Raw genomic sequence first — 22,123 nt, 5'->3', positions numbered from 1 at the left:
GCCGGCAGTTAAGAGTTAACGAAGGATTTGGTTGTATTGGCATCTGCCATTTGTCAAATAAATAATGTGTTTTTGTTGTTAATTTGTGATTAGCATGAGCGTGTGTGTCTATGCAAGCTTCTTCCAATTTGAAACTGAACCCAATCAATCAAAATCCTGTTTTATCTTTTCGTTGATTCAACTCAAAATTTGAAGTGGCAAACTAATCTCATATCAAAGAAATAGTCAACCCAATCAATATTTGTGAATGTTCTTTTAAATGAATTTATAAATAACCTTTTATTTTTATTATTTTCAAAGAATATTGAGTGTAATGAAAGGGTGTCTTTAAACGATCTTGTGCCTATTTTTTTCTTGCACAGAATATAAATAATAATAATAAAAAGAAACATTTTTTGTTTCATGTAACGAAAGAGTAATGCGTCAGGGAGTATTATGGTGATGCTTAAAATGATTGTGAAGCACTGGAGTTAACGTTCACAAATTTTTTTGGGGGAAAAAAAAATTTAAGGAAAGGAGCGCCGTTGCCGGGGATCGAACCCGGGTCACCCGCGTGACAGGCGGGAATACTTACCACTATACTACAACGACCTTGTTGTTCTTAGTGTTTAGCTTCATCTTATTTAAGAGATGTTAAAGCAGAAGTAGTACAAAAAGATACAAAGCCTTATATTCGTTTTAACGCTGTTTTCTCTATCATTATGTCGATTTAGCTTCACCTTATAACTATAAGGGCATGTTTACGTATCAGTAATGGAGAAAGTAAGGAATCAGATAATTTAGGAATCGGGGAACTACTGAATCGGTATGGGAAGAATCATTCCCATTAAGCTGTTTACTAAACATACGAAATTAGTAAAGGAATGGGGTTGATTCCCATTGTTATTGTTTACTAATTTTCATGAATCAGAATCCAAATTAATTTGATTACTAAAATGCCCTACACATTTTCACCACATCACATATATAAAATTCACCCAAAACCAAAAGCTATAGGAAAAGGGGTTTTGAATTAATCAGTAAGAGGGAATCCGTTATCAAAGAAAATTATTAGCAATTTATTCTGAACCAAAAGCTAGACAAGCTAACCTGGCTAAGAAATCTTTGATCAAGTGAGATAAAATTCACAAAAGAAGTCACATGTGTTGTAACGTTAAGGGTTTGAGTTGTTTGAACTCCTTCTAGCGTGTATTTTTATTTTTTTTAGGGTTTGAGTTATTTTGGAATTATAGTAAAGTGGTAAGGGTATTTTTGGAAGTTAATAAGAGAAAGCAGGAATGGGAATCGTATCGACTAGTCCCCCCTAGTCGATCTGATACCTAGTTTTGAGGGAATGTGATTACGGATTTTGAGGTGGGGCCCACTTATTTTTTCATTCCTGATTGCAAGTAAACGCAGGGGAAGTCAGGAATGGAAATCATTCCCTTTCCTCCCATACCCATTACTGATACGTAAACATGCCCTAATTTCTCTCTATCAATTTTCTTTTTCTTTTTCTTTATAGGAATCTATCAGATCAAAAATCGACTTTACATTTTCTTTATCATTCCTGTTTGTTGCGGTTGAATCTTGAAACAAGCATATGTTGTCATGTCAGCAGGTGAAGAAAGGAAGTAAGCCAAGCACAAATCTTAAGAGTGGATGAAAATGATTAATTTGATTAGATAGGATGTAAGAAACTTTGCCTAGCAATAGGTCCAATACCAGGCAGTAAAAGGCAATATCCTATCTATGTATTGCACAAGAGACCAAATCAAAAGGATACTATAAACTACCAAGGTTGTACAGTTCAACCTACACCACAGATACTGCAACAACAACAAAAAGTTATTCAAGAATAGTGGTTAGCATTAACAATTCTGAATGACTTATAATGAAGTAAATCATCTATACTACAACACGATCAAATAAACACTACCCATCTTACAACCAATCCCCATGCTTGATCTTGCAAAGTCATCATGCAAGCATTCATGACCTCAAAAAGGCTACATCTCCTTTACGCACCAACTCCGTCGTGATAGAGAAGAAACTCCTATGTCTGAAATCAATGGAAATTGCATCTTTGTAATAAGGGATGGCTATAATCAACATATTTCTCCCAAAGGGGCTTGTACTTTTCCATCCCAATCTTCAACCATGGTTTCGAGTTTCCATTGTAGTGCAGCACAGCTCCTTTCTCTATCAAATGAGGATCAACATTTGTGTAGCCTAAACCCAGAATATGCCACGAGGGATCCAAAGGCTCTGTCAATCCGTAGAATGTCAACAATCCAGGTGGCAATGTGCCAAGTTTCCACAATGTTCGATCTACATTTCTTTCCTGCCAGTAGTGGTAGATACCGGTGACATTCCTCTTCCTCCACTGAACCAAATCAAAAACATTCATCCCAAACGCCCATCCACATGCATCAGGGTCAAAATGTGCTCTTATGAGAGGGTGAGAGTAATTCAGATATTTATGGTATCTGTGAAATGTCTCCATGCATGTCTCCACCGCTCCATTAACATTACCATTCAAATCAATAGAGAACAGATCAGACACATCCTTCTGAACCACAACATCATCATCCAAAAACACCACCTTCTTCAGGGCAGGAAAAACTTCTGGAATATAAAACCTCAGATGATTAAGCATAGAAAGATACTTTGGGTTCCGAAACTTGATTGGTGTCCGGCCATCATCATTATTTCCAGAAAAATAATAACTTTGAGTTTCAGAGTCTTGGAGCTGCTTAAGTACGGGAACATAAGAAGCATTTAACCATGTAAAATCCGCAAATTTTTGAACCTCAATGACCACTCCTCTGAAGCTGTTTATAGAAAACCAGGCCTTCATTGCAGCATAGTTGATTTCATCAGTTACGAGATGGAAGACAATCTTATCTGGACTTTTGGAATTTATAGAAGTTGAATTGACCACAACTGAAGTTGCTAGGATGTTGTCAGAGAAGACACAGAAATGATAGAGATTGTTATCCTTCAGTTTCATGTCTATTTGCTTTCTGTCCTTGGTTTTCCTCTGTAGATTTGAGTTTCTGAACCATTCACCAGTCAACTGAATACCAAGACAGTAGAGACTTTTTGGGACTTCTTCAGCAGCTATTTGTCCATATTTTGAACTTTTCTCACTCACAGAACTCATTTGTTCTTCCAGAGCTTGGATTTTGGCTTTCAGTCTCATGATCATGGTTGCACTATCATAATGGAGCTGCTGTGCTTGGTACAGTATTAGTGCCATATCGCGAATTGCAGTTTCCGATTCTCTAATTGTCAGAGGAATTCGCCTGGTTGCAGCATTTGACAGCAGGATCTGTGAACTTCGAATCTGAGCACTTAATTCCCAAGCAAATTGAAGGTTGTTGCTTTCTTTGGCAATCACAACGAAAGCTTTTGCCAGAGCAATTTGGTCATTGAGCTGCCTGGAAACTGAGTTGGGATTCAACATTTCTTCGGTAATGTTAAGGCCTTCCATAAGTCTATCATTCCTGTATCTCTGCGGAAGGAAAACAAGCACATATTTTCTTAATTTTGCAAAAAGAAAGTGGAAAAGCTAAAGGGAAAAACGATGCATCTATGATTTCCTCCACTGCAGAAAAGAATCAAACAAAGATTTGTCTTTTATCCAAATAAAAAGAAAATTCAATTTGTCTACCAAAATCACGAAGGAGGATATTGGTGCCACCATATAAAACCAGCTTCCTGGCATTCAGACCACATGATATGGTGTGACGACACATTACCAAAACAGAATGCTAGGATTCAGCCAGAGTTTTTATTATTTGTACTTTATGATGACATCTAAACTAAGTGTTCCTTGACTTTGTGATGACAATAAAATTTCTAGATTTTTTTCTTTGATTTTAATGTAATAAACTCCACAAATTTCACAAGGATCCACAATATGAGCATACTAGTCTGAAAATTTGGATACACTCAAAAATACAATCAGCCAAGCACATCCATATCATTCGACAAGCATTAAATCTCTACACTGCCTCTCAAAAACATTAACTATTTTTAGGCTTCTCTGGGGTGTACTATATTTCAAGATCCATGATGCAAGCAAGTTCAGTCAAATGGCCCTGGAATCCCTTACACAAATCAAAATTTCTTTTAGTACCCTTCTGGTATACTCCCTTGTCACATTCCACATAATAGATAGTGAAAGTAACCGGTTTTTTTTTTTCTCCCAATAGATCTTGTGCACTCAACTCCTATTACATGAAAAGGAGAGTCTTGAACCCTTTCAATGAAAGTTTTGGGAATAATAAGATCATGTCAGATGACAACTAGATCAAACGCCAAACCCCAACTCAATAACACTAATGTCTTAGCATGAACAAAATCCCAAGTATACAAAATCAACTCCTTTCTATAACACCAACCTTTTCTACCTCACCTCCCAAGTCACTCAAAAACCCAATATCTACAACTCCAATTCCCTCTTTATTCCTACATTTTCTAAGGAACATTCAACTAAACCAAAAACAAAAAGAAAAAAAACAGAGGGTAGAGAAGTATATACCGTGGGAATGACAGGCCTGGACTCCATCTGATTTCCTCTGCTCAAAGTGAAAATGAAGAGCAAAACTGCAACCCCACACAGTACCCACCACAAGGCATTGGGAAACCGCCTCCTCAGGGGCCTCCGAAAGTCCGCGGCTCTCCGCCTCATTATTCTCTACCAGTTCCAAATCTGAAGGGCCAATACGGTACCCGTTTGTTTCCAGAGAAAGTTGCAGCCTTTTAGACAGAGATCGCCAAGGTGGATTAAATTCGAGTGACTGGATCTTACCGCACAATACTTTTCCAGGGCTGAGACTTGAGATTTTAGATCATAATTGGGATTGAAATTTAGGGTTATGAGGGTTGAATAACTTGAATTGGGTTGGGTTTTGGATTGACGAAGATTTAGCAACACTGGGAAGGGAAATTTGGCACAGAGAAAGAAGGAAGAAGAAGCTCGTCTTCTCAGTGGTTTTTTTGGTCTGAATTGCCTTCTCAGTCTTTCTTCACCAGACAGACAACAACAGTTGGGAGTTTGTGTGTGAGATTGTGTGGAGTGAGAGTGGTGTGGGCTCTTCTCTTTTGTCCAAGTTCTGATAATAATACTCTTTCTTAATTTTTATTATTCTAAATTTATTTGTTCATTGGGCATGCGCATGACTATATGTCTATGAGATTCAGATGAAAATAACAGCAGAGTTTTAGAATAATTAATTCAATTGCTGGGGTCATTTTCATTTGATCTCGTGGCTTCTCTTAATAATGCGGGGGGTTTTCAGGTCTGTTTCCTCTATTTGACGAAGACATGCACCCAACATTTTAATTCCTCGCATTCAGATTTCTGACATTCACATATACTAAACAATTCTTTCGAGCGTAATGTGGAAGATTTTTCTAGAACCTGAATTATATTTGATGCAAACGCATTTGAAGTTGTGTAATCATTCATTATATATTTTATTTTATTTAGTTAAATTTTTGATATGAGACTTTATATTTTTATGGGTAAACATTCAAGTCCAACATATAAACATCACATATTGAGTAAGGGTAAGAGCCCAATTCAGGCCTAGTCCGCTTTGATACCATGTTAAGATTTCAGAGAGGGACGGACCCTTGGCCCACAACTAGCAACATTGATATTGTCCCCAACTTAACCACTTACAAAGCCTAGTAGGTATAAAGTTTTATCACAAAAAGTTTTGGTGATATTAGTAGTGAAACTATTCATTATATGTTGTATTTTATTTAGGAGTGCTGCTAAACAAATCCTAAAATTAACTAAGTACATCATACTATCAAACTATTTATTGAATTACTAATTTATCATAATATAAAATGATCAAAAATGATATTTTGAATTGTGAAACATAAACGAAAATGAAAAACATAATTTATCCGCATTTGATAATTACACCCTAAACACAATTTATCTTAATAAATACACCATACTCACCATATTCAATCCTAATCAAACATAAACAAGAAACCCTACTCCAAAAACTATGTTATTTCCTTTTAATTTACAATAACAAAGATTTAAAAACCTTCAAATACCAAGCGAGTTCATACCTGCTTACTTGGAATGGAAGCTGGAATTTGGTAATTGTGTATTGAAATTCTAAAAAATTGAAGAAACCCAATTCAATTTGGTGAAAACTAAGAAAATAAAGATTGAAACTTTTGGGATTTGAGTTGAAGAATCTGCTTACTTGGGAAAAATAAATAGAAACCCTATTCCATTATGTGGCTGAGCGAGGTACATGGGCTAATTCATCCAAACTGGAATCAGGGAAAGTGATGCAGAGAGAATTCAAATATAAGGAAAATTAAAAGATAAAACTGAGGAAGGCCCATTTAGTGGTTGAAGGAGAAAAAGCCAGACACACTCTGATCATACAAAGATAGGATTTCCTAGGGGTATCCCAAGAAGGTCATCACGATACATGCATCCTTAAATTGAACTTTTTATCTTTGTTTTTGTCCGTTCTAATTTAAGATCCGGGAAACATCATTTAATCAATTAAAGAACAATAAAGCAAAGAGAAAACAAGGAGCTTTCTGCTGCCTTTGAATCTAAGCTTCTCAGCCATAATATCGGAATAATTTAGTATGCTAATTGACCTTAAAGAGTATTGTTACCATATTCGAATGGGTTTGTTGTTGTGTGATAGAGTGAGTTAGGGTGTATCCAGGGTATTTTTGATAGTTAAATATGGTGTACTTAGTTAATTTTATATTTTGATTTAAATATTATGGTGTACTTAGAACATAGGGTGTACTCAGTTAATTTTAAGGTTCGTTTAGCAGTACTCTTATTTAGTCAAGTTTCCGACGTGGAACTTTATATTCTTCAACAGTTCACTTTTAAATGACGAAAATATAAATATGAAAAGAATTGTAATTTATTTTATTTATTTTTAGTACAAGCGATAGTTTAAATTACAAGGAATGAGGATTTTTCACACACACGCAAAAACATCAAACAAAGAAGTAGGTTGTGGAAATGAATTAAATGATAATCGAAGTTAGAAAATGATCTCTACTTGGAACATTCAACATGGAAAGAAGTCTCAAATTCAAACCTCCCTCTCCTCCCCTTGTCGATAAAGGAGAAGAAAGAAAACCATCGGATTTGTTGCTAGGATTGACCTTCAATTTAAAAACATAATGTTGATAGCCAAGTCACACAGACTTATCCAAATGGAACTGTATTTCTTGTTTTTTTGACTTGTTTTTCTTTTACAATACAAGAACCCAGAACAAATGTAATGAAAATAAGTAAACCAATAACTAGTACAGATGTAAATTGATCTTATGCATAACCTTACATCTCTAAGCCAACAAAAAACTAAAACAACATACAACTGACGAGGGCGCCGGAATGACTCTCTAGAAAGGTTTGTAGTAGCCTTCTATTTCAAAAAGAGTATGCGCTAACGCAGGTGTGCTAAAGAATGGGAGTTTGACATACTTGCCACCAAGAGCACACCTTATACACTTCAACAAGATGAAGATGTACGCGAATGAGACAACTGCCCAGTATTCTATGCTGAATGTCCCATCGAAGTGTATCAGCGGAAAAAAATTGCTCGAAACCTCTACCACTTGCATTATCATTTCTAACAACATCGCCATCATTATATGGTACCTAAAGAAGTGAGGCCACTCTTTCTTCTTCACCACTCCATAATATGTAGGTAAGGTATATATCATTGTGAACCAGACAGGTAACCTCGTTATTGCTCCTGGGACATAATAAACCAAATCTCTAAATACTTCGTAGTGTTCTGTGAAGGGTCTAATGAGAAACCCAGTATCAGACGTCTGCAAAGCTATCAAGTAGGGGAGACATGCTAAAGTTCTCCACCACCAATGGGGCTTCTCTTCCATTTTTGGAAAAGGTATAGTGACGGAATTATTCTTTTTTGCTTGTGCCAATGTTGAAGACTTGCGTTGTCTAAGTAACACTGGTAGTTTGTGTGACTGATCACTGCCTCGTTCTCCCCTTAACAATGTGGATGATGTAGCAGACAGGTGCAAGCTTGGCAATCCTGAAAATTATGAGTTTAGGATTATAAGAGCATAAAAACAATCTCAATGATGCTCCTATGCAAGTATGCATTTCATCTTCGTCCGGATAGAAAATGAGACTTTGTACATAACATATTAAATGAGCTCATCATAACACAACACAACAGATTAGTTTCAAATAAGCTTATAGGTTCTAAACCTATTTTACTCTGAGACCAAGGATTGGCTAGATGGGATTTTTCTATTTTGATTCATTTCTTGCGATTGAAACAAGGAAGATGATTGACAAGATATTGGACATACCTGTAGAAGTCCAGCCGTGCAGATTGTGATTAGGGTGTTGTAGATTTCTGCTGCTGGACAATATAGGGAATGTACTCAAGTTAGATTTGCATGCAACCCTGTTGGGCTTGTTGCGTCTTTTGAGGTTCACATCGTTATACCTAGTTAAAGACCAAAATAATGTATACTGATTAGCATTAAGACAGGAGCTGAGAAACAATCATCAAGCTGAAGCCCTCTTTGTTTCTTCAATAGAATGCTGCTATTGATGAAGACAGGAGCTGAGAAACAATCATGCTAATAATTCTTATAATTGTGTTTTAATAGCCATCTAAGTGAAACACATGAGATAGAAATCTATATCACTCAGACCCTTAGAAATAAGCTCCGGCCTTAGAATCTGACTTCCAAGTTCCAAGGCTCCGAAACAGGGTGTCACAGAACGTCTCTAACATTATAATGCAGTGAGCCCTTTATCCGTGTCTCCACCACCTTTTCTTTTGGCAATTACAGATTCTAGAAAACTGTTTTCAATTTTATGTAGAGCCATGTATGACATGGCCGTGCTCGTGGTAAGGGTACACACTTGGCCACTCTGTTTGTTCTGAAAACACCCTCTCATCAAAAAGCAAGCTATGTTTATTTCAGTACAACTAAAAGGAAACACTTGAAAGATTTATGTGCCGTATCTACGAAAGAACTTGATCCACCTACCAACCAACACTATACACTCTTCATTGCAAAGTCATACCGATCCTCTCCAAACAAAATCTATGGCAACCTTTCAGAGATTAGCTATGGCTTCCCTTAGCCCTTTCATATAAGAGTTCGATCATGACTCAAACTCATTGCCAGGTTAGAAGTTTAAAGAGTAACGCTACAAAAAAATCTTTATCCTTAACCAGAGCTACATAACAATTTCCTAAAGTCCCATTTTTTTCCTCTGACATTAGGATTCCGTTCCTAATGTCTGAAAATCCTAAAATCCGTTTCTTGCTAAAGCACTAAAATTTACAAATTTATAATAGTAATGAATACAAAAATAAAAAATTGCCCAAGACCCAATTAACTCTTAACTGTTTCAAGGAATTATGAAATCGAAAAGAAAAAAATGAACGAAGCCAGGGAAAAAAAAAAATTCAAAATTAAACTAAGAACAAAAACAGAAGTGGGTTCCTTATAAGATGACGATCTGATTACCAAACACGCTAATTTTTATTTTTTTTAATTTTTAATTTCTCTGTATTTATGAGATCAATGGTAGCTATAACTATAAGGATCGAATACGTACCGAGAGGCAGCGGGTGAGGCAAGAACGCTAAGGCGGCAGCCCAAGGTGGTTGCCATGGCTTGTTGAGATGTGTTCTGGTTTCGCGCACTGTTAAATACTCGGCGCCGTCTGGGTTCCTTTGTACGCAAGTATTTTAGGGCCCCACACTCCTATATAAAAATCAACTGGGCTTGTGCGGAATTTTTAAGTGGTTGAGGGAGTATGAAGTTTATTTATTTTACCCAAAATAAGGTTTTTGTGTTATTTATTTTTAATTCAAGGATTGAAATGCAAATAGTTTAACTCTTATCCTACATATAAAAACAAATAATTACTAACCAATTTGGGTATGTATATGCGCATCCTCTAAACTTTCCGAAGGAGGTAGGATGGGTGAGTTGAACAATTCCTTTAATCAGATTTTCTTTTCCTTTTCCTTTTTGGTTTGCCCTAAATTTCTATGTTTACATAAGCTTTTCCATAGTGTTTAAAAATAATAATAATAACGAAACATTTATAAAGCTATTTTTACAGCGGTAACTCGCAAATAAAATTATGTTATTCGATGAGTTCGTACAACTAAGTATTGAACTCCCCAAAAATATAATTTATCATATTTCAATATTTATATTGATGTAATTCGAACTTGAAGCTTCTTCCTATTAAGGTGAGGACAACTACTATTAAACTGAAGATTCATAATATCCTTTTCTTAATTGACATATGGCTCGTTTGAGAGTGATTCTGGATTAGGCTAGAATCACTTATGGGGAAAATGATTTTAAGTAATTATGGAAAGAAGCATCTCCCATGTGCTTCTCCATAAACGAGCCGACATTGTATTATCTTAAATATGATCGAATGCAAGCACTCAGCAACTAATGTTTCCAATAATTAAGCGTTTTACTCGTGTACAATGAAGATAAACAAGTTTGAGCATAATCCATGATTTGGACCACTAATTTAGTGATTGCAACTTAATTTTATTTAATGTCAAAATTTACACAAACATTTTCGTTGAAACTTGCGAATGAGGAGCAGTCTCGTCATGGTTGCAAATAGGATGTCTCCAACGTTAAATAAAGGGGTAAGTGCGCAAAGTACAAAGAAAATGTTGTCCCATTCGTAAATACGGCAAATAATGGACACTTTGGAAAATTCAAAATTTGAGTCAAAGAAACTTTGACAACATTCTCAAATCTTCTAGGATGTGTACGAAAGTATATTCAGAACTGTTCGAACTAAGACTAACGACAGTAAATAGATTAATAATTAAATACTGGACACAATCAGCTACTACGATCCTACTTTTATTAGTCTACGTCCCCCCCTAAGAAAATCAAAATCAACCTATTTATTTATCCGTTGATTTTCTTTTCCTTGAGGAAATCAAAATGTTTTACATGAGAAACGGTGCGTTTCATCAAGTGATTGGTCATGCAGGCGAGAGGAGCAAGGGATGCTTGCACGACTTAGACGCTTCTTCCTGTATCTCCATGCTACTTGAATTCTCTTTGCTGCAAGACCCCTCCAATAGGGCGATTCATACCTAATCAAAAACAAAAATCACAACAATCAAGTTTCACTTTCTTACCACAATGACCAAATTGCTTCATTACGATTAAAATCAGATTAGTATGCTTCCATGTTGCAAAATCGAAAACACGTGTCGTAGGAGATAAACAAGAGCAAAAAAAGAAGAAGCTATGTTGGTTGAGATAGTAAGTTACCTTATGGCTCCTTGCACGCGTGCATTCCGTAAGAATCTTGCAAAACGACTGGTGACTTCTTCCAGGTCTGCAGCTCGGAGTGAAAATGCTTCTACGTTACTCAAGCACCTTACCATCCTGTTGCTCAACAATTTCCGACCAGGGATCCTGACTTTTTTTTCCATCCGCAAAACAACATGTTGAATAAGTATTTAGTTTATGCAATGAATTGGAGTAATTCAAACAAGTGAGCAGTTATCAAAGTAATACCATTGTTTACTGAAGGATGCTCTAGACACCATGTGAGAAGCTCTTCGCCACAGACATCCCCTTCACATAAGGAAACAACAATCCCATCCTCCCCAATGCTCTCCACTCTTCCGCGCACGATAAAAACCATCTTCTCGACCAGGCCTCCAGGATAAAAGATTTTGCTTCCTTTGATGTATGTCTTTTGTTTTAGTTTCTCACAAATTGCATCTAAGACAGGATCTTCTAGCAGGGCAAAAATCCGAACCTGCAATATTCTTTTAAGTTATGGGAACATGCATGCTGCATGGATGCTCTCTAAACTTAACATCAGGAGGTATCACTCATAGTGCTTCTTTAACATATTGAGTTTTAGTTATGAAACGACTCTCTGTAGGTTCATCACTCAGCCTAAAAGATGCACTGCAGCATTTCAAAGCATAGAACACAGAACTAAGTAGTAGGCATACAATGGAGATCTTACTTTTTTCACAAATTTGAAGAGATGGCGCCTTATATCTCTTTGAAGGTCTTCAGGCAAATTCTCCAAAAGCATTTCTTCATTTACACCTCTAGTTGCAGACCAATTATAACGTTCTGCTTGCCTTACTTGTCTACATGAGTTAAATTGCCAACAAATGCCAGAAAACGTTAGAGATAAAAGTTATTGATGAACATGTTCATAAATATGTGCTTAGAGTCAGTACTGACATACCTTCTCAGTTCTTCTGGTAAGTGGCGATAGCTCATCCACCGTTCAACATCACGGCGTCGCAACAACATCTCAAATCTCCTGAAAGAGAAAAAAGGCCCAAAATTGGGAAGAAAACAGAGGAAAGAAAGAAATTAGAAGGGCGCACACACACACACATACATATATATATATATATATATATATATATATATATATATATACATCAGAAAATTAAAGGAGAGTTTGAACTAAAATTTCAAGGCTGCAAAGTATATTCCCAAAAGATAGATTCTGACAAATTTTCAGTTAGTGATCACATATAGTTACAAAACAACTATGCATAACATACTGCCCAGTTATTCTATACAAAGCTAGCCTACTCCAATATACAGGACGATTTTCTTTGTTGACAGTAGTACTACTATTGTTAAAATGCGCAAAATTAATACGTAAGCTTAGATCCTTACTTTCAGATACCTCTTTTTGTGAAAGAGGTTCATAATGGAAAAACGTGGTTATTAAGACAAATAGGATCAAACAGTTAAAATGCAGTGTGATCAATATACCCTACATCCCTTCAAGCAACTTTGGCATGTAGAACATTTAAGAAGCAGAAACGATAGTAGAAAGTAGTACCTCCGTCCCAGAGATTGAAGAAAATTCTGCATATTTCCAATTAGAAGAGCAAAGAGCAAGAGGCCCAGTCCGATAATTGCCATGGTAAAAAGGACTTCCCAAACAAAGTAGCTTGGAACTTGATTTCCTGCCAGAGTGCTGATTTGCTTCATATCAAGAAGGAAGAAACCAATAAACCAATTAAATTAGCATTTGGTAGGATGTGAGGTACAAACAGAAATATATTGAGTATACAAATAGTCGATCATATCTCCGATACACACATTATAATATAACATGTGAGGTACCTGGAATCCCCAAAACAATGAGTATACATAGCTAGTCACAGTATCTGCTGTAGTGAGCTTGACAGCTTTAGTGTAGATTCCATAGGAGAAACCGTCTTCATCAAAACAAGCATTAGCCCTCCCATTATTTTTCCAGTTATCCCATGCTGGCTCGGACGTAAAAATTCTACCAAACCCACAATCTATGAATCTCATGCACAAGTCATGGGGGATTTCAGAGGCATGGCAGGCATTTCGAAGACATTGATTAACCCTCTGGGACAAGAAAGATGAGTAAAAAGGAGATATTAAACAAATAATGGAACACTTCATGCATGCAAGTTCAACACGCTGTATTTCGACACTTAATTGGCAAGATGCACAAACAAAATTATTATGGAGACAAGTTAGAATTAATGGGTCCATGAATAGATTTCTCTAGAAATTAGTAGTACATGGATGGATATCTAAGTTTTAATGAGAGATTCATGTCGATACATTGCTATCTTTCGAGGGAGTTATTAATTGAAAACTGTGGTAGCTAGTATAAAAGGAAGAGCTCCCTGTAAACATTCAATCCAAGAAAATATCTTTGAGTGAAATGCAATAATACTGTAAGGTTCAAGTACCTTATGTACGTGTCTATTTAGTAGCTTTATATTGCAGATGTTATGATATAAATTTTCTCTACTTCTGCTGCCTCATATACTTTCAACACTTTATTTTAGAGAATAAAATCTCCACACACCTGTAAGCCAAAGAGGTACCAGCAGGAGCCGACAATGTGGCCAGCCAACATGAAAGTGAGAAGATTTATTATAAAATTCGTCCATGCTGACTCAAATACGAAGCCATATGGAGATTGACCAGCAAGCAGAGGCAGAAACCTATACAACCTTGGAATGTACTGAAAAAGAACTGCCATACGTAGAAGATTCTTCGCATCATTTGCTCCAGATGATTGGATGTATTGAGGCAAAACTACAAAAATTATGATCTGAAAACAATTTAAATTCATTAACTCATAGCAACAAGAGTGTAGTAAGATGATTGAGAGCATTGAGCCTTACTTGAGGAAGTGGCAAAACAATAAATAAGTCAACCAGAAATTTTCCGTGGAGATAATTGAGAGCAATTCTCTTTGGTTGGTCCACTATCTCTCCTGCACCAACCACTCTAGACTCGGGAGCCACATAAGCCAACCTAAACTGCGAGAAGTCACTTTGGACATATTAGTCGAGACACTGAACTCAGATTTTAAATAATCTCGGAGAAAATTTCCAAACAATAAGCCTCTATCAATCTTGTACTAAAGCTACCAATTTAGTAACCAGCATATTCACAACAAGGACATGTCTGAAAGCGAGGTAAAACGGTTACCTGAAGAAGCATGTTCAAAAAGTGAATAAAGTCAGTTATTGTTCTGAAAAACACCATTATGAAGGTCAAGTACCATTTGATACGTAGACACTTATTATCCTGCATTTTAAGATTGTAAATACCAGACAATTAAAAGAGAACCGAATTAAAAAGTTGACAAAAACATTTGATATTATTCTAAACGAAAAGCCAATGAAGAACGATCTTTATAAACTTTAATCAGTGGTTTTACAGAAAAAGAAAAAGAAATGAGCTAAACCTGTTCTGTAGAAGGAAGGAAAACAAACCTGTTCTGCATATAACACGAAGAAAAACAAAGGGTCTAGAAAAATTGCCACCAAACAAGCTATGACAAAGAATTTGTTCCACTGTCGTATGGCTTTAGTATGAGGATTCATGACTCCTGGAATATATTGATTTATAAAATAGATAGATCTTATAAACCAGCCTTTAGCATCGCCATAGAAAGCAATCTGGATCTGCAGAAAACCACAAATCACTAGACTGAAAATGCATAAGTTTTTTACAAAAGTATTTAACAACATTCTACATAGTCAGGTATGCATATCATAAGAACATTATCGTACAAAATTAAAAATACCGTATGCATCATTATCATTTTCATACAAGTAGACATAAACAATTAAAGAATTAAACCTCACAATTTTCAAGTAGTACGCAGCTAATATAAGCACATACAAAAAGGCAGTTAAAACAAATTAACTCTGGTGTAAGAATGAAAGGGAAACAAAACCTTAGGATCAAAAAGCCTTGAAGCTTTGGGATTATCCTGCTTAGCAGATTTCAAACTCTGACATGTTGAGCAAATTGTGCAGTAAGGATCATTGCACATTCTAAACTGCTGGAATGGAACACACGCATGCATGAATGGACTTTTTATGTTACTTTGCAAGCAACTTGTATGGTCTACAAGGTTGGTTTCAGTTTCCTTGGAATTCAGAGGAATGGAATTTAACACATTCAGGGAAATGGATTCAAATTTCTGGAATTTAGAATCTGCATGTTCATCTAAGGATTTTGTAGCTAGCATTGGTGCTTCATCATTCTCGAAAGCAGCCATTTGTGAGGAAGAAAACCTACAAAGCTAAACAAAATAAATTAAACAAGTGCACAATCTGAGACAATGTCCTTGAATGCAAAATCCCTAAATCTCCCTATGGAACAACATCATAATCTGAGTTTATGCATTACCTCAATTGTAATTTTCCTTTCTGTGTGTGTGGATAGTCATTTTTTCTATAATCTAATTTTGAAAACCAAACAGCCAAGAATTCAGACGAATGAAAATCAACTCAACACATTAAAATAATAAGAAATTTCTGTTGTAATTTCTCTGTTTCCACAAAAAATAAATTACAGTAGCATAAGATGAAAATAAATTACCACACAGAAAAAGGGTATTCAAAATAATTAATTGAAACAACTAATAATTTGCTAATAAACAAACCCAATAAAAGCTGAATTCTGTTGACTTGGGGTGGAGGTCACCTTTGTTGATGAAAACAGAACCAGGCTTTAGGGTTTGATGAGCCTGAACAATGCTCTGCTCAACTGAGGTTTTTTGATACTGCCCCACTCTTGACTATGGAGTCCAGAGCCCTCAAAGCTGAGTTCTCTTGACATGTGATGCGAAGGCAAAAGAAAGGAAAACTGGTCATGGTACATATATTCACACCCAACCAAACCATCCTTTCATGAAAAGAAAGAAAAGGAAACGGGTCATGGTACATATATTCACACCCAACCAAACCATCCTTTCATGAAAAGAAAGAAAAGGAAACAAACTGAGATGGAATCTTTCCGAAATTAATGAGATTACACCTATTTGGAGAAGGATCCAAAAGGGTTTTCGATTCCACAAATATATCATGTTTTAATTTCGTTTCGTTCACATTGCTATGTCCCATAAGTACGAAAATGGAAGAAATTCTAAACATTTATTTTGCTTCTCTGGAGGTTAGCTCTGGCTGTGGTGGAGAAATTAGTGAGAACGCTGATATCCATGGGTTTTTGACGTCTTGGCACATTAAGAAATTCTTATCATAGTTCTTTCCTAATATGTGTCAAAATTGGAGTGTCATTATCATATCATATTTAAGTATTTTTCTCATAAAAATTTGAAAATAATATTGAGAGAAAAAATTAATATAAGTTGTACTTTTTTTTTTTCTATAAAAAGATAAGAATTAGACGAGCTTTGTTATCTTATCACCAATCAAACTATGTATTCCATTATAGCTATAAAAAAACCGCGGTAATTGTTTTCACATAAAGATATGACTAGAACATTTTATAGTTAATTAGAATTACACAATTAGTTTTTACACTTATGATCCTAGGGGACCGGAAGAGGGGGGTGTTCTTGTACGAACAAGGTTCATTCTCTTACCTGTGATTGAAAGGGTAAGCTATATAGTAGTCCAATGACTGAATTCTTATGTGTAAAGAGGCTCATCTAATTCTTTAGGAAATAATCTAACTTTTGTATTATTGCTTCCTCACTTCACTAAAATACTATCGCTTATGATTTAAAAAATAAATCAATAGAATTACACAACTTTCAAAAAGTAATCTTTGATTTAATTCCTTTTCGGTTGCAACTTTCAAATAAAGCGATTTCAATTGGGCAAATAACTAGATATAATTATAATTATTACCTATGCAGATTTGGGTGAAGCCTACACGCAGGAAGCAAAGAGCTTTTATGGAACTGTGTTTCCTGGTTGAGTTGAACAATGGAAAGATAATGTTCGCCAAAAAAAAGATAAAAAGATAAAGATTTTGGTTGTTTTATTTCTCCTCCATATGAAAAGAATAATATACATATACAATTGTATTTGAATATGTTCAAGAAAGCCAACAGGGTATAACCGTATGTAAGAAAAACCCCATTCCCTTTCTAACTTTGGCCCCAAAAAAAAAAAAGTTCAAGAAAACCATTAAAAAAAACATGTTAAGATTGTGATAATAATATTAGATGAAGTTGTAGATTTATTTTTTGTTGTAAATAATTAACCTTTAATTTTTTTATATATATTAATAAAACGGAGTGACAATTCAAATTAGGTCCGTTCTATACCTGCGCTGTTATATTGTGATCGTGGAACACTATAGGAAATTTGTTTCTTGAGGGAAGACTTGTTCCTATCTAGCATAGGATTCGCAATATCTAAAGTTTTCTTTTTCCTTGAGGATTTGTCAACTGTCTTTCTGATTATTGTTGACCTTCTCCTCTAGATCTTCTCTGTTAAAACCACAGATATAGATAAAGACTTGTTCTCTAAAGCCATTGATTGATCACTACGTGCTATAGTTTTGCATCACAGAGGGACTATGATGGCTAACAAAAGAAAAATCGAAGGTTGCAGCGGCGCAGACATGAGTAAAAAGATGAAAAGCCACGAACAAGATGATGTTCAAAAAAACTCTGTGATGGCTAAGAAAAGAAAATTTGCAGGTTGCAGCGGCTCAAACATAAATAAAAAGATGAAAAGCCATGAACAAGATGATGTTCAGAAAAACCAAGAGCTCCCCATGGATGTGGACACGTACACACCAGAATTACCTGACCTTGTTGTCAACCAAATCCTCCTCCTCCTCCCCACCAAGCTCGCTGTCCGGGCCAGCACTCTCTCCCGGCAATGGCAACGCCTGTGGTCTTCGCTCCCGGTCTTGAATTTCGATGAGGATCTGCAGCTCTACGATTCTCAGTATGGCACTGACAGGGCAATGTTCCGGAAGTACTTGCTTAGCTGTTTGAAGCACCGCGAGAAGGACCAAGAAGAACATGACTTGGACACATTCAGGCTTAGCATGAGGTACTCTGGAGGTGCCAGTATGATAGATAAGTGGCTGAGTTTTGCTGTTGAGAGAAACGTTAAAGAGTTGGAGATCATCCTTATAAGAAAGTATGGGGACAGAAGCAAACACTACTTCTTGCCGCAAACGATCCTCAACGCACAATCTTTAACCACTCTGAGATTAAATAATGTGAAATTAAAAGACTACCCTATGCCTATAAGCCTTCCTAGTTTGAAAAATATGGTCCTCAAGAACATGGATTTGGGTAACGTGGGATTTGTCCACTTAATTTCTGGCTGCCCTTCCCTTGAGGACTTGTCGTTAACTTCGTGTGGGTTAAGGTTATGCAAAGTTTTGAGTTCAAGCCTCAAATCCTTGCAAATTGCTAGGTGCCGAAAAGTGAGAATTGAAGTTGAAGCTGTGAATCTTGAATCTTTTAGATTCTGGGGTGATTCTTATACTGAAATGTACATGCACAGCAGCCTCAATATCGCGTCGTGTCGATCGTTTAGACATCTGGAGTTTTTCGATACATGCTTTGGAGGCCGATGGTTTCATGACGACCTCAGTTCAAGATTTCCCCTGCTTGAGAGTTTGGTGTTGTATAAATGCAGCAACTTTTGGTCAGATAGCATCCACATCAATAATCAGACTCTGAAACGCCTTGCGTTTTGTGGACGCAACGGTTTTACTGTGAAAGTCAATATCAATACTCCAAATCTAGCTGCTTTTGAGTTTAGTACTGGTTATTTGCCGAGTCATCAGTTAAATGTTCTGTTCTCCAACTTTTCTCTGAATGCTCCAAATTTGTTGAAGGCCGACGTCAACTTCAACTTGGAAGACAGATATGGCAAAGAAGAAAATATCTTCGAAGACATAGATTTTCCTGCGTTAATAAACTTTCTCAGACATTTTGATTCCTCTGGAAGTTTAAGCCTAACCCTTAATGAAGCTGAGGTATTTATGCATACCGGTTCGATTTTAATCACTTTTCGCTCTACATATGTGTCGATCGATTTCTAACCTTTTTGTTGTTGTTGTTGAATATGTTTCAGGCTCTTATCTTTCCAGCTGAAAGGAGAAATACATGTTCTCCACCACTACCTAGTCTCAGGCATCTTTGGGTAGCAGTAGATCCTTTAAAGAAGGTGAAAGATGATGTCTCTTCAAAGAAGGTGAAAGATGATGTCTCTTCAAAGAAGGTGAAAGATGATGTCTCTTCCAAGAAGGTGAAAGATGATGTCTTGAGCTTGAGGGATTCTTTGCAATGGATGGCACCAAGAGGGTACATTAACATGTTGATGGAAGAAGACAAGACAGTTAAATCATATTAATATTGTTAAAAAGTTTTATCTTTAACCTTAATTTTTAACTGCCTGTTTTTAATGCCAATTACTACTTATTGCTCCATGCTAAAACTCTGACTAATCTTCAGTGAGCCAGAGAATTAACCTTACTTCTGTCAAGAAAAATTAAACCTGCATGTTCTACTATGGCTAGGACTACGGAGCATATATTTCTGCAAATATTGCTTTAAAAGTCCAAAATGCTATTTCTCTTTAGAATTCAAAGACCAGAGGATGATCAATCTTGTGATCAAAACTAGTCTATTTTTCATGTGTACAACACTAGGCCTGATTAGACTTAAGCATGGGACCAACACAAAACTTGCAACAGAGTTCAATCCTCACGTGCCCATGCCCGCCCTGTTTCTTTTTTTGTTTTTTTTTTTTTGTTTTGTTCAATATTGAATTTCATTTCAAGCCAAAACAAGACACGAAAGATACAAAAGAGAGGAGATAAACAGCCAATTAAGAAAGCCTATCAACTAAATACATACTATGCAGCAAAGAGACCTCCTACAAAAAAGGTTATCAAATAAGGGGGCATGGTAGCCCATAAGACACTAACACCCGAACCAGAGACAGTGGTGGTCGTGAAGGAGATAGGATAATGAGTTAGGATTAGGTTAGGTTAGGTTTGGTTAGGTCTATAGTTTGATTCTCTCCATTATGACCATCCAATGTAAACAAAAGAAAAAAGTTATCTCAAGAAGTGAAGGGAGAGTAGGATAATGGGTTAGGATTAGGTTAGGTCTATGGTTGGATTCTCTCCAATATGACCATCCAATGTAAACAAAAGAAGAAGTTATCTTAAGTGAAGAAGAATAGGATAATGAGTTATGATTAGGTTAGGTCTATGGTTCGATTCACTCCAATATAACCCTCCAATGTCAAAAAAAGGGTTTATATTATAGATATTTCTCACCAAAAAAAGAAAAAAATTGCTTATATAGATGCTGTTGGTCCCCAAAGCCCAAACTAACATGGGCTCCTACCAGCCATCAAACTTCCAGCGCTTGCTTTCTCTCACCAAGCTCTTGACTTCTGACGTCAACCAAGGCCGTCATGACAAAGCCCTTGCTCTTTTCCACCACATGCAGGCCTCACTGGCCCTCCCTCTCGACGCCCATGTCTTCTCTCTTGTCCTCAAGTCTTGCTCTGCCATCCACCGCCCGCAACTCGGCATCTCCATCCATGCCCATGTTGCCAAGTCGTCAATCCTTCCAAACCCATTTGTGGCTTCCGCTCTCGTTGACATGTACGGCAAATGCGTGTCACTCTCAGCAGCACGTAACTTGTTCGACGAAATTCCTCAGAGGAACGTTGTTGTGTGGAATGCTATGATATCGGTGTATACGCGTAATGGGAATGTGTCTGATGCGTTGGGATTGTTTGAGGCTATGGATGTTGAACCAGACGTGTCAACATTCAATTCCATTATAGCCGGGTTGGCGGGATCCGATGATGGGTCGTTCAAGGCCGTCGAGTTCTATAGAAAAATGAGAGCTTGGGGATGGAAACCGGATTTAATAACACTGCTTGCTCTGTTACGTGCTTGCGTTGGTGTAGCAGCTTTAAGGTTTATTAGGGAAATTCATGGCTATGATGTAAGGAATGAAATTGACTTTCATTCCCAAGTGAGTAGCCTCCTGGTGGAGGCCTACGGGCGCTGTGGTTGTCTTGCTAATGCGCACAATCTGTTCCACTGCATGAAGAAAAAGGATGTAGTTGCATGGAGTAGTTTGATATCTGCGTACGCACTTCACGGGGAGGCAAGAGCTGCATTGGACGTTTTCCGGAAGATGGAATTGGCAAAAGTAGAGCCTGATGAGATCACTTTCCTTGCGGTACTGAAAGCGTGTAGCCATGCTGAAGGATTAGCCGATGAAGCACTACATTATTTTAGTCGGATGCGTAAGGATTATGGTGTGCAAGCGAACAGCGATCACTATTCTTGTATAGTAGATGTTTTGAGCAGAACAGGGAGGTTGAATGAGGCATATGAGGTCATAAGGCAAATGCCAGTGAAGGTGACTGCTAAAGCTTGGGGTGCTCTTCTTTCGGCATGTAGAACTTATGGAAACATGGAGCTTGCTGAGATTGCAGGGAAAGCTCTGTCCGAAATCGAGCCTGGTAATCCTGCCAATTATTTATTGTTGGCAAGGATGTATTCTAGCTTAGGAAGGCATGAGGAGGCTCAGAGAATGAGAAGGGAAATGAAGGAGAAGGGGGTGAAGGCACCTTCTGGCACTAGTTGGGTGGTTTATCAAGACTAATATTGTACATTAGTCTATTAAAAGCAAGCTTCACTTGTTCCATGTCACACAGAAAGAATTATAGCAAGAAATAATTCAGTTTTGAGGTGTTTTTACCAATGCAGATAGTCCTCCATTTCATGACATACCTAACTTGCAATTATACTCATCCCT

General features: G+C 36.8%; 5 protein-coding genes and 1 non-coding gene across 7 annotated transcripts; 2 read left to right on the top strand and 4 right to left on the bottom strand.

Moving 5' to 3' along the window:
• Nucleotides 520–591, bottom strand: TRNAD-GUC. Its single transcript has one exon. It is a non-coding gene; the product is annotated as a tRNA-Asp (tRNA).
• LOC18783455 (probable galacturonosyltransferase 10) lies at nt 1,639–5,144 on the bottom strand. The gene is made up of 2 exons (XM_007215634.2): nt 4,529–5,144; nt 1,639–3,496 (listed from the first exon to the last, which is right to left on the bottom strand). Exons 1-2 carry the CDS (start codon nt 4,676–4,678, stop codon nt 2,048–2,050), a joined length of 1,599 nt encoding a protein of 532 aa, XP_007215696.1. The 5' UTR covers nt 4,679–5,144; the 3' UTR covers nt 1,639–2,047.
• LOC18784486 (protein TIC 20-IV, chloroplastic) lies at nt 7,128–9,735 on the bottom strand. Its single transcript, XM_007216749.2, has 3 exons — nt 9,617–9,735; nt 8,347–8,486; nt 7,128–8,063 (listed from the first exon to the last, which is right to left on the bottom strand). Exons 1-3 carry the CDS (start codon nt 9,670–9,672, stop codon nt 7,402–7,404), a joined length of 858 nt encoding a protein of 285 aa, XP_007216811.2. The 5' UTR covers nt 9,673–9,735; the 3' UTR covers nt 7,128–7,401.
• LOC18782950 (probable cyclic nucleotide-gated ion channel 20, chloroplastic) lies at nt 10,738–16,214 on the bottom strand. 2 transcript variants are annotated; one of them, XM_020561143.1, is made up of 13 exons: nt 16,039–16,214; nt 15,284–15,626; nt 14,817–15,008; nt 14,530–14,628; nt 14,220–14,357; nt 13,898–14,146; nt 13,171–13,425; nt 12,884–13,029; nt 12,269–12,346; nt 12,038–12,167; nt 11,575–11,821; nt 11,326–11,476; nt 10,738–11,144 (listed from the first exon to the last, which is right to left on the bottom strand). In XM_020561143.1, exons 2-13 carry the CDS (start codon nt 15,608–15,610, stop codon nt 10,985–10,987), a joined length of 2,172 nt encoding a protein of 723 aa, XP_020416732.1. In that variant the 5' UTR covers nt 15,611–15,626; nt 16,039–16,214; the 3' UTR covers nt 10,738–10,984. The 2 variants fall into 2 exon arrangements, with proteins under 2 accessions (XP_020416732.1, XP_020416733.1); XM_020561144.1 differs by lacking the exon at nt 16,039–16,214 and adding an exon at nt 15,742–15,766.
• LOC18784212 (F-box/FBD/LRR-repeat protein At2g26030) lies at nt 18,037–19,685 on the top strand. Its single transcript, XM_007216241.2, has 2 exons — nt 18,037–19,308; nt 19,407–19,685. Exons 1-2 carry the CDS (start codon nt 18,037–18,039, stop codon nt 19,683–19,685), a joined length of 1,551 nt encoding a protein of 516 aa, XP_007216303.2.
• On the top strand, nt 20,310–22,075 carry LOC18782306 (putative pentatricopeptide repeat-containing protein At1g03510). The gene has a single exon (XM_007217517.2). It carries the CDS (start codon nt 20,648–20,650, stop codon nt 21,968–21,970), a length of 1,323 nt encoding a protein of 440 aa, XP_007217579.2. The 5' UTR covers nt 20,310–20,647; the 3' UTR covers nt 21,971–22,075.

Source organism: Prunus persica, chromosome G3, assembly GCF_000346465.2.
Source record: "Prunus persica cultivar Lovell chromosome G3, Prunus_persica_NCBIv2, whole genome shotgun sequence".
NCBI classification, from domain to species: Eukaryota; Viridiplantae; Streptophyta; class Magnoliopsida; order Rosales; family Rosaceae; genus Prunus; species Prunus persica.
This window is presented reverse-complemented; position numbering and strand designations above follow the sequence as displayed.